General features: G+C 33.7%; 1 protein-coding gene across 1 annotated transcript; it reads left to right on the top strand.

The window, feature by feature from the left end:
* The first annotated feature begins 7,817 nt into the window (after positions 1 to 7,817).
* Positions 7,818 to 11,782, top strand: LOC126742256 (uncharacterized). The gene is made up of 2 exons (XM_050448884.1): positions 7,818 to 8,125; positions 11,603 to 11,782. Exons 1-2 carry the CDS (start codon positions 7,939 to 7,941, stop codon positions 11,707 to 11,709), a joined length of 294 nt encoding a protein of 97 aa, XP_050304841.1. The 5' UTR covers positions 7,818 to 7,938; the 3' UTR covers positions 11,710 to 11,782.
* The last annotated feature ends 633 nt before the right edge of the window (positions 11,783 to 12,415 follow it).

Genomic DNA, 12,415 nt, shown 5'->3' with positions numbered 1-12,415 from the left:
TAATTTAAAATTCTACCTACCTAGTTTTTAAAAATAAATATTAAAAAAAACGGAAAAAGAAACAAACTGGTTGATATATTTATTATTTAGTTTAGATTCAGCGCCACGTTTTAACGGTTCTTGATGCCAAATTGTGTCAGGCTAATATCTCTAACATTTGGGACATCTAAAAATACAAACCGTGGTGTGTATATGTATATCGACAACACCCACAAATATCATGTATTTTTTGATACGGACATTTTGATGATGTCGTTTATTAGTTTTGGTTTTAAATTTTTATTTTTGAAACCAGAGGCTAGACTTTATTTAATCTGTGTTAATTAATACTGTGTTTGGTTTTTGATTACATATTAAGTAGGAATAATTCAACCAATTTTATTTTAATTAAATATTCATTTTAGTAGATCATTTAAGTTTATTGCTTCTGGGATTGCAAATATTTCTACTTACTGTCTAAAGAAAGGAAATTCTCCTTATACTCTAAAGATTCAGTTCAAAATTCATTTTAAAAGTAAATTTATTTATGCCCGCCTGAGAATGTTGAACTCTAGTAATAAGGATGAAATAATTACTGCTAATGGAAGTGAAGTTACTAGAAATATAATGAGTTATGTACTTTAAATAACAGAGAACTTTCTTCTTCTTTTTTTTAGATTTCTATTTTAAACGTGCATTTTTCATTTTTACCCAGTATCTCGTAAACGCAAATTTTAAATAATCCATTGCTCCTCAACTTTGTTCCCTTATCTTTTATACGATATCTTTTCGGTTAACCCTTACGCTCCCGAGTCTACTTTTTTAGAATTTTGAAATAAAACTTTACGCCATTGCTTATTATGACCTCATTAGAGATTCTAATTTTTTTCAGAAAAAAAAATCACATGTGATAAGATTTTAGGGACTCTCACGATTGTGTTGGATAGAAGTCAAAATGATACTGGCACAAATGTGAAAAAAACGAAAAATATATTGAAAATGTTTATTTCTACGAAAATACACTACTTAACATGAAATGTTTTCAAGCAATTTTGGTTTTTTTGTAAACATAAGCAAACATTACACTTAATACATTTGATTCTTGATCTACTTTGACAGGATTATAGGCGACAAGTGTTGGGATTTTTTTGATCCTCATGTGCTGGCCAATGATCAAACCCATCGAATCTTTTATCTTCACAAGGTAGAGGTGTATAACTTACCTTCTTGGCAGAAGGTTCTTCATTTTGATCCGTTTGAGCGTGTTCATAGTTTAGATTTCTTTTTTCTGTTCCACAAACCACAAATTCTCCTAATGCTAGTCGAAACTGCAAAAAATCTAAGATTTGCTTTGAGCTATATCCATTTTTTTTACAGTCATTTCGATATTCCATCCAGCTATTCACAATAGCTATGTCAAATAAGTGTAGAATGGTTTTAAATGTCCATTTTCGGGTTTTAAAGTATGTTCGATAAGCCTCAGTCATTTGATCACAAATATCAACTCCGCCCATCTTTTCATTATAAACTTTAATTACATTTGGACAGGATACTTCTATATGTTTTTTTGTGTTTTTATCCCTGAACAGTTTTTACTGGTTCTATTCCAAAAGCCGTAGATGCCATGACGACTGATTTGTTATCTCTCCATTTTGTCAAACATACTTTCGTATTATTTTTTACGTGCACTTCTGCGTCGCCTCTTTTCATAGTAGCATCTTTTTGAAATACACATCCTTTTACTCTGTTTATCATTATGGTTCCCGTTCCTTCCATTTTTATTTCTTTTAATTTTTCAAATAATGGTATTGTGGAAAAATATCGGTCAAAAAAATAAAGCTTCCAGGTGGCAAGGTTTGTATTAAACGAAGAATAACTGATGGCCCTAAACCAAGTTGTTTATCTGGCAATGGCGTCAAGGAACCCTGGTATATTTCGAAGTCCAATATTGTACCACAGGACGTTGTAATGACAAAAGTCCAACCGGCCTTGGTTTATTTTTGACAAATTGACGTATAGGTCATCGTCCTAAAAAGGGTATCATTTGCTCATTAATTGAAAAACAACCATTATCTGACCTGTGAATTTCAAGACATCTTTGTCGAACTCCGTCTATCATTGGTTGAACTTTCCAGAGATGATTCTTCTTTTTGATATCATCCGATACTGATAGATTATCGACTACGTGAAAATTCATTCGAAGTTTATAAAACCTGTCACGCGCCATAACATTAGCTATGAGAGGTAATCGACATTTGATACTCCAGTAAAGGTGGATTCTAGGAAACTTAAAACATCCCATAATTGCATGCATACCAAAAAATTGCCTAATTTCTTCATCAGTCAATTTTGGAGTGATTTCCCTTCCATGTTGTTGCAAGTAATACTAAGAAGTTAACGCTGCCCTCATTTCAAAAAACTCATCATTGAAATATCTACTAAAATAACCCCATGGACTCAAAACTGGGTCAGGTTCATGGTTATCAAATATAGTAGGGATTTCTTTGCCTTCAAATGGCTGCTTTACCTATGTTGGAGCAGAAGACTTTTTTTGGCTTGTACTAGGTCTAGGCGCGTCCTCGTCACTGCTGCTGCTGCTGTCGCTGCTGCTTTCGGACTCTTCATCTTCCGATAAAACGCGTTCGGGTGGAGCAAAAAATTCATCATCATTATCGCTTTCCAGCTCGAAATGGGACTCAAGGTCATCAAGGAGTTCATACACGTCATCTGGATTGGCTGCGAGCCTCTCCAAGTTCAATAAACTCTTGGATCCTAGAAAAAACATAACTATTAAAAAACGGTACCGAATTTTTTTTGTATTGGTTGGCTCCCAGCCGTTACAATTGTGATACAGCGACATAGTACGCACTTCTAAAAATGGCCGCAAAATATTTTGAAATATTTTTGAGCTTATTAGGGAAAACAATGCATAACTTAAATAATTTGACATTAAAAACACGGTTTAAATTAATTTTAGTTAAAACTTACCGTTATTCGCCATCACAAGTCACAAGAATTCGAAAAAACAAAAAAAAACGGTAATTCATGCTCCTCTGCCGAAGTCAAAATGGCTACTAAATCCAGCCCGTGCGTTAAAAGCATAAAGAGGTGTCTTGCACAATCGTGTCGTATCGTTTTGGACAGTTAAAATATCATTTTGATGTTTATATCCCATGTTAATAAGACTCACACAATTGTGACTTGCTGGAGCGTAAGATTTAAACCGATATTTCCATATTCCTCATCTTATCCTACAGCCTTTTTGCTAATTTATTTACTTATAATTTTTTTTAACTGCTTCGATTTTATTTAAAAGTCATTTAGCATTAAGATTGATGGATTATAAGACAGTCCAGGAATACTTAGTCTTAGGCTAAATCAGGAATGAAATGTGGTACAAATAGCACGTTCCTTAAATTTTGTAATGTCTAATAATAATTTTTTATCATTGATTTGTAATTTAGTGCTAGTAAGAATCCACCAATTTATTTTCTTTGTTCACATTACGAAAAATGTACTATATTAAATAAATTAATGTGATTTTTAGAAACTTAAATATTATAAAATTGGTAGGTTCAAAAGTCGATGTAGGAAAATAAAATCTTATCTTGAACCACAAACTTAATAAATATACCTGGACTGCTAATGCATATGGCCACCATACCCAAAAATGACCGCTGCCTGGTGGTCGCCATTTTTATAGTGGTTGTTTCCTTTGATGTTGGTCACTCTGAACATTTTCAGTGTTGCCAACACATAATATATTAAATAACGGTAATGAAGTTGACGACGCTGACAACTTTAGTTAAAAACACTTTTATTTTCTTTCTATTTTTACTTTACGACTTTCTTTCCCTTTTATGGATACTGTTTCCATATTAATAGGTTTAGTAAATACAAGCAAAAATTTGAATGAAGATCATTTTCATGGTATTAGCGTTGATTTAATATTGGTCAAATATTCAATCAACGGTATTAGGATTTATAATATTCAAGTTTATCAGAATAATCAAACAAATATTTTAAAGCGTATCTCTCCCAAGTTAATTGAAACTTTATCTCATTTTAGATAAGGATTACTTCCTGTCTTAAAGAAGTACTAGAAAAATCTCAGATCTAACGCAAATATCTTAAACTCTTGACTAAATGTACTTTTCTATTTTGTTTTTGTAAACATAACCTCCCAAAAACATTAATTGTTTTGTTTCCCTACTATTGGGACAACTGAAACTTGTCAGAGTGACCAACATCAAAAGGACAGAATCACGCAAAATGGCGGCCACCTAGTAGCGGTCATTTACTTTCCATCTTTTCCACTATATATTTGTGTTCTATGATTTCCATTGAATTGGCAGTCCAGGTATATTATTTATTAAGTTCGTATCTTGAACGCACTGAAAACTTCAAATGGAAATACAATCTCGAAAGGGATGAATCGTAGCGAGATTTTTGAATCAAAACCGTTGGCACTATGCCTATTTTAAATAAGAAATGAAATTAGGCCAAGCCTAAAAAAGTTACGGAGTTTAAAAAAAAATCAAACTGTTGCTGGTGGTGTCCTCTATGACATAATTTAAAAAAAGGTTCATTTTAAGATTTTCCATGTAAACAAAACTTATTGACCAAATTTTGTTAAAAACGAATAATAAATCCTAAATTTCTGGTCAAAGTTCAAAAAAATTACACTAAGTTTTTCTTGGTTGTCCTTGCATTTCGGACTAGGAAAATTTAAATTAACCTCATTCTTTTTTTTTAAAGGAATCTGCTGTTTTACCATTATTTACGGGACATGCTGTATAATATTTAAGCCATTACGTGTACCTCTTCTTATTGCCTTCCGAACTGAAATCCGAACTGCTGATTGGGTGACCAACTACCTGGTCTTTAAAATATTTTTCCTATTTACCATAAATGTGATAATTAACATTATTACTCCACTATTTACGTACACATTTATTTAAACGTTTAATAAACTCAATCTACTATTATTGAATTATTAATTTAATTGTATATATGTGTTACCAATTTAATTACTATTTTATTGCCATTTATTTGCAGTTTGCTCCCATAAGAACCAACGTGAACATTTGATCATGTGCTTTATTTCACCTATAAATCAGATTTCTAATTAGTTATACTTGGCAGTAGCGTCTTGGAAATACGTCCCCTGGTATAATTAACCCATTAAGGCCCAACTTTTTTTTTAAATTTCTATTTGAGTTTTGGTTAGCATGTTTGCTTTGACTCAAAAAAATTAAAATGTTTTTATTTTTGGGTCATTTTTTTGATCATTGGGTCAAAAAATAGACCGTCCTCATATGAGGCCGCTATGGGCTTATATAATACATATACGTGTATATGTAATCCCATATTGAAATATAAAAAAAAAACAAATAAGTAAATGCAAAAACTTCATATATTACAAGATAAAACTAAACTATGTACTGATAAAAAAATCAGAGGTCTTTATGAAACATGACTTAAAAAACTATTTTTTTTTATGAAAATTGTTAAAACAATAAGGTACCCAAAGAGTGACATTACATTTCGAACAAAATGCGCGGGGTTTACTTTGGCATGTGTTAAATACCAAGGTTACCAAGGCTACCAAGTGATTCTTGCCATCATATTTGACGTTTTCTGTAACATTACTCCGAGACGTATTTGACAAACTCAAGGGACGACCAAAGGTTACTCTTCCATGACCAATCTTTACTTATAGAGAATTGAGCTATTTACGATCAACATGTCTATCACTCGAGTAAAAAGGCACCAATACCATTTTTTGCCAAACCAATCATGGTGGTCCACCCCTCCCATATGCTTATTGTAGTTGGCAATCAAAAGAGGTTGTGCAACTGGAACATGACCACCTTCTTTTTTGTTCCACCTTTGTACAATAGTGGTTGGTAAAAGTGTATCAAAGTTGGTTGCCACCTGCTATCATTCCATTTGACTACAAGAATTTTTTGTCTACTGTTAAAGTGCCAGTCATAGGCCCCTCTCGGTTCCTTCTCGAGTTCTTTGGATGACTTGGATGACTTTAGATGACTTGGGACACTTGGATGATCGATTTTCCCTTATGGTTCCTCTGGCTCGGAAGTTTTTTTCTTTTAGGCTACACAAGAGGTTGTAACTCGTAAAAAAGTGTATTTCAGGATTTTTTACAGTTTCCAGCATACTTGTTACGTCCAAAATATTTTACAATCATCTCATCACAGAATAAACGATCTCATGAGATCGTTTATTCTGTGATCTCATCACTCGATAGAAATGTATGGAAAACTCCCCATTGCTGAAATTTAGTATTTATTGCCCCAAATAATGGCCCTATTTTGAATGACTTATCGTCTTTGTTATCATTTGCAAGGGAATTGTCAGCAAAGTGAAGACAAAATTTTATTTCTTTGTAAGCATTTCTGGAAAACGCATTTTTCACTAGAGGAACACCCAAATTTTCTCTTTCAGACCAATAGTCTCTTTCACTTGGTAAGACATGATAGCCAGAAAAAATCAAAAACCCGATAAAAATTTTGAGGTCCTCCGAAATTACAAAAAAATTATATTTATTTTTCTGTTGGGCGTATCTCATGGTCTCTGTTTGAAGAAGATTATAAAGATCGTCATCAAAAAACTTCTCAAATATTAGTAGTGGTGTTAATTCCTGTAATTCTTCTTTTATTTTGTGGAAAGCTTCGGCACAACCTTCTTCTTTAATATTTTCATATATGGGTTCTTCCTTTCTCAGTCTATTTTGGTGTCCAGGATTTAGTGCTGCATGCAACCTTTTTCCTTTTTATGAAATTTGACGGCGGTAGATCATCTTCCGATCTCCACAACCCCTGGCACGTCCTGGACATCAACCGCCCCTAAGTCACCATCGTCGATATCGTCTACGTCTGTCAATTCATCCACCTCGGGAGGTAATAGCGCAACATCAGCATCTATTTGGTTAGAATAGAGATATTCCACCGCATCGCCTAAGTTCTTAAAACTATGTCTATTCATTTTTTGCCAGTCTAAAAATAATTTAAAAAAATATGTAATAACCCAGTGTCCTCATTTGAAGGCACAGAGATTTAGGTTAGGTTTTCGGCTAAAAAAATTCAACTAGAAATATCATAATATTTTAAAAATATTTCTACATCTATTTGGTTGTAAAACACACTAAAGAAAGTATCTTACCCCTACTACTAAAGGAAATATGACCTATGGGCCTATAGCAGGTCTTTCTAGCCAAAATCTTTAAGAAACAACGTGATTTTCGCCGGACAAGTAAACACAAATACTACAAAAAAATAATTAGTAAATACCACCAAAAAAATATTTAGTAAAAATGTTTAGTAAATACCACCATTACCACCTGCAGAATATTGCGTGGGCATTGCTCTAATGCGTTAGACAGCCATCGGCAATCGCCAACCTACTCGGGCGCTCTCATTCCCACCAATTTCTGGCGTCATCAAATGATGACGCTGGGCGCTAATGGCTTAAGTTTGTGCCGTCAAGTTTGAAAATTGACATTAGTCCATGATTATGACTGAGTTTCATAATCATAGATGAGGTTTGTTTTTCTCCTCTTTTGACATATCCCAATTTGTTCAAAATTTATCTAAGTATATTTTTATTAAATTGTGTATTCAGAAACGTTTAAAAGGTAAACTCAATTATAATTAATTTTAATTTTATAAGTTTGTTATTATGTTGTTTGTTCGCTCTCATAACAATCAATGTGAAAAATTTATCACGTGCTTGATTTCACGCATAAATCCGATCTTCTTATAGGTTATGCGTAGCAGCCGAGTTTTGGGAATAGGTCCCCTGACATAATTACGTCTTTACTGTCAAGTTTGACAGGTGTAATTTCGCCGTTTCTCCACACTCTTAACACTCAAAAACTCTGATTTTATTAATTGAATTCTAGTTTTCCAAAGTCTTAAATAATCTTAAGTTTCCAAAATGTGGTACGACATTCTACCATCGATTTTGATTATTGGTTGCGCTATGGCCGTACCCACATATTTCACGTACTGCATGAATTGGTTTGTGCTGGGAAATCCTCATAGGCGATCTTTAATAAACCAGGATTTGCGCATGCAGTATTTAAGAACCATTCACCTTACTGGAGATCCCTATAACGTTAATGGTACGTATTGGTTTTACATTAAAAAAGTGCAGTTACCACGGAAAAACTACCCGTTTGGGGTAAACTAAGGATAGGCTAGTACCATAGAATTTTATCTAGAAATATAAAATTTTCTTCTACTCGGTCAAGACTATTATTTCAATAGCTACGTTTACAACGCGTGTACCAAATATTTAATACTTAGATCAAATGACATTGTTAAGGTTTACGTTAATTAAAACACCTGAATCGTTTTTGACAGACAAAAAAAAAGTCACATTGTTGTCAACGACGAACTAACGCCGTCAAATAAGCCCTCCACTTTCTTTACACATTAAGTGCATTTCTTAAATAAAGAAGTGGTTCACGATGGACTTGTTTGTTTAATTCAACTATAAAAAATACAGTCCACAAACAACCCTTGCTGTTCCCAGCAGCAGAGACACTATACAAGTTGGTGATCCAGCAGCGGAGCAGCAACAAAACAGACATCATGTGGACTATTTTTTCGGTGTAAATGGCTGCGCACTAAAATTTGATGCTTCCCAAATAGGGTAGATTAAATTAATTTTTCGGTTAATTAAGGTTTCGGTGTAAACAGCTAGAACCTATTTTGAAGTACCAAATTGACAATTTTGACATTTTATTGGATGTTAACTAACGGAAGGTTTTTATTTTTGTATACAAAAATAAGGTAGAAGAGGAAGAGAAGGACAAGCATAAGCCTTGAAAAAAATTTATTAGCTTATTTTTAAATTATTTTAAATTATTATTTTCAAATAACAATAACACTTTTAAAGATTTAGAGGTTATGTCCTATAATTTTTCCTCTAAACTGATAAATTCCATTCAACTGATATTTTGATCCTAGAGATAATCCTGCACTAATTTAACTCTCATAATCAATCCTTGTAAACAGGGCTGTACTAAATAAAAATAGTCTATCATTTGATCCATGGACCTAATAGATCTGCGTGTTTTAAACGTAACTAATGTAAGACGTTAAATTGGTGATTAAATTTTTGGCTCTTTGATAATTAATGAATCTTTGAATCCTTGAATATATCCAAGGTTTGTTATATCTTTTTATTATTTTCCATTCTCATCCAATCTGCAGGCCAGTTAAAATTTAGATTGGCATTTGAATTTTAATCGACAATACGAAATATGCTGGATTATAGAATTCTTCCACAAAACTGATTAATATTCATGACCTTCAGAAGATCCTCGTAAAACCCTAGATATTCCTGGGATAGGTCAAGAGTATCCCATGAAGGCTTGAATTCAATACATTGCTAGTATAATCTATGTATGGTACAATCATACCTACATTCTTGAGATTTGTATTGTTCTAACTGCCTAACATACAGCTTTAAAAAAAGGTGGATGCGCTAGAGCAGTCTCGATTTTTTAAACATAAGAGGTGGTACTGAAACTGGATAATTAAATCAGGAAATTTTCAATATTTTAGTGCGAATTGATATTACATTTTTTTTTCTAAAATTTGATACAATTACTTCCAATAATTACAGAACAAAATGCCGGCATTTTAAAAATTCTATAATTATTTTTGTAATTTTTGCATACTTCTCCTAGCGATTTAAGATGTAAGAGTTAGTGCTTGACTCAAGGGCGTCGCCAGAGAGGGGCAGCGCCCCCTCCCCCTAGAGGCCTAGAGGTTAAGGCTAAACCAGTCGTCCGGCTAATTGAACAGCTCTTAGTTGGCATAAGATATTTTGATGAGGAAACCAGCAACATTGAAGAAGTATTCCTCGGATTTGCTGAGCTTACAGCCTTGGACGCTAAATCGATTGCCACGGCAATAAACGAATTCCTGACGAAAGAAGATCTCGATCCAGATAAATGCGTTGGTTTGGGATTCGATGGTTGTTCCACGATGTCTGGAAAAGAAGGTGGCGTTCAGGCTATTTTGCGTAAAAAATACAAGAAAGCACTATTTTTTCATTGCTCGTCACATAAACTCAACCTGGTAATCAGTGATCTGAATGCTCTGGCGGAGATCCGAAATACAGTTGGGGCCATCAAAGATATAATTACATTTTTTCGTGAATCGGTTCTAAGAAGAAAATTAATACCCAATATTCGCAAGCTGTGCGAAACAAGGTGGAGCGAGAAATACAAGAGCATCAGAGTTTTTAAAGAGAATTTTTGTGGTATAATGGAGGCACTAGAAACCCTGTCTCGAGATGGCAATATTGCGACAAAGAAACATGCATATCAGCTCCATGCTGCAGCTTCCAAAGTTTCGTTTATTTTTAGCCTTTGATTGATAGCCGCATATTCCGCTCTTTTAGAACCAACAGTAAACGTGCTCCAATCAGTCTCCTTGGATGCAGTTCAGGCATCACAGCATATTGATCGTATTTTAAAACTGATCAAAAACCACCGTGAGAATCCCGAAAAAATAACAGAAGAAATTTTCAAAGATGCTTCTGTTATTGCGGAAAAAATTGGATTGGATATGAAATCAATACCGCGTACTGCTGAAAGACAACAACACCGTAGCAACCACCCATCAAAAAGCCCCTCAGAATTTTGGCGCAGGTCCATAACAATTCCTTATTGGGACTCAATTATAAATTCCCTAGAAATAAGGTTTTCTGAAGAAAATAGACCATCATTTACTTTGTCAAAACTACATCCTGCGCAAATGAAAAACATTTCTTTGGAAGAGGCTTGCGAGGAATTTAAAAATTTTTACGGTGTTACAAATATCCAAAATGAGATAGAGCTTTGGAAAAAAATATGGGAGGAAAAACCAGAATCGGTCAAAATGAGTGTTGTGGACATCCTCAAGGAAACTGATGATTTCTTTCCTGAAATTAAGAAGGCTTTACAGATCCTTGTTGCATTACCTTGTACGACTTCTACAGTTGAAAGGTCATTTAGTAGCCTTAGGAGAATCAAAACCTGGTTGAGGAGCACCATGGCTGAAACTCGACTCAATGGCCTCGCTATGATGAGTGTACACAGGCAACACATTTTTAAAAACTTGAACGATTTTGTTAACAAAGTGACTAACGAATTCGCAAAGAATCGTAGAAGGTTATGTTTTGATTGATTTTCATGTAAATATTTTGTTCGGTTTTTATTTTTTTTTTAATTAAAATTTTTGTTTTTTTGTCTTTAGTTCTTTCATGCTGCCCCTCCCTAGCTTACCGGCTGGCGACGCCCTTTTTGACTAAGAGTAAGAGTAGAAATTTATATATTTTTGCATAATGGTTATCAAATTCGAAATGGCAAAAAACAGCCAATTGGTTAAAAAAAATTAGGCGAGGATAATTTGATACTTACGCATTTACTCGCGTATTATTATAATTTAGTAAAGAGTTAATTCTCGATATAGCCTTTAGAAAGATGAATAGCAAAATCCAGCAATACCATGACGCCGCCATTTTATTTCGGACTGGACATTGGTGTACTTTTGGTTTCATATAGTACCGTACAGCCCATTAACTCTTTTCTCCATTATTTTAGGACTGGAGTGTGTTCCTGATGAGGACCCAAAAGAGGAGTGCAAGGAAGGAGAAGTCGAAGATTGTCCCGAAGGTCAAGAATATGTCGAAGATGAAAAGACTGAATAATGGAAAATTATAAACATAGTTAATCTCACTTATTTGTTAAGTACTTTATAAGAATATGAATTAATAAAATAATATATACAGTATTTTGAGTATAAACAAAAAATCCTTTAATCCAGCTGTGCTTTTACGAGCCTTCCATTTTAAATCATGACGACAAATCAGGGAGATATTTTCAATCAAGCAACAAGTGGTCCAGACTCCCCTTGCGGAGCTTCAGCATCAGTGGTCCATGATAGTCCAACCCCTCTTCATATGGCTCCACCCAGTGTTTTCCTAAATATTTACTCTTTTATGAACTCAGCAGAGCGTGTGGGTGAAACAATTTAGTTTTTTATTATCTTAGTTTCATAGGGGACCTTAGATATTAAAATTCATTCTTTTAACTAAGTAAAACTGCGACATATTGGTCTAAGTTTCTAAATATTTATTGATACCTTTATATTAATTTATATAGAATTTATTTACAAAATGGTCACTTGCGAAAACGATAAAAACGTTATTATGTTTTTATTGCCAACGCTAAAGCTCTCTCTATAATTTTTGAAAGCACCACGCTTAATTATTATACATTTGCATATTGAATTGGGCCATAAATCGTCATAACCTGGGCGGGTTTTTAGAGACCTTCATGTTAAGCTATCGGACCTTAAGGGTGAACAAACATGAAAAATAGTAATGGACAAAATTTATATAATTTTAGATTTTT

Source organism: Anthonomus grandis, chromosome 11 (assembly GCF_022605725.1).
Source record: "Anthonomus grandis grandis chromosome 11, icAntGran1.3, whole genome shotgun sequence".
In the NCBI taxonomy this organism is placed as follows: domain Eukaryota; kingdom Metazoa; phylum Arthropoda; class Insecta; order Coleoptera; family Curculionidae; genus Anthonomus; species Anthonomus grandis.
The sequence above is the reverse complement of the archived record's forward strand: the minus strand, read 5'-3'. Positions and strand labels throughout refer to the sequence as shown.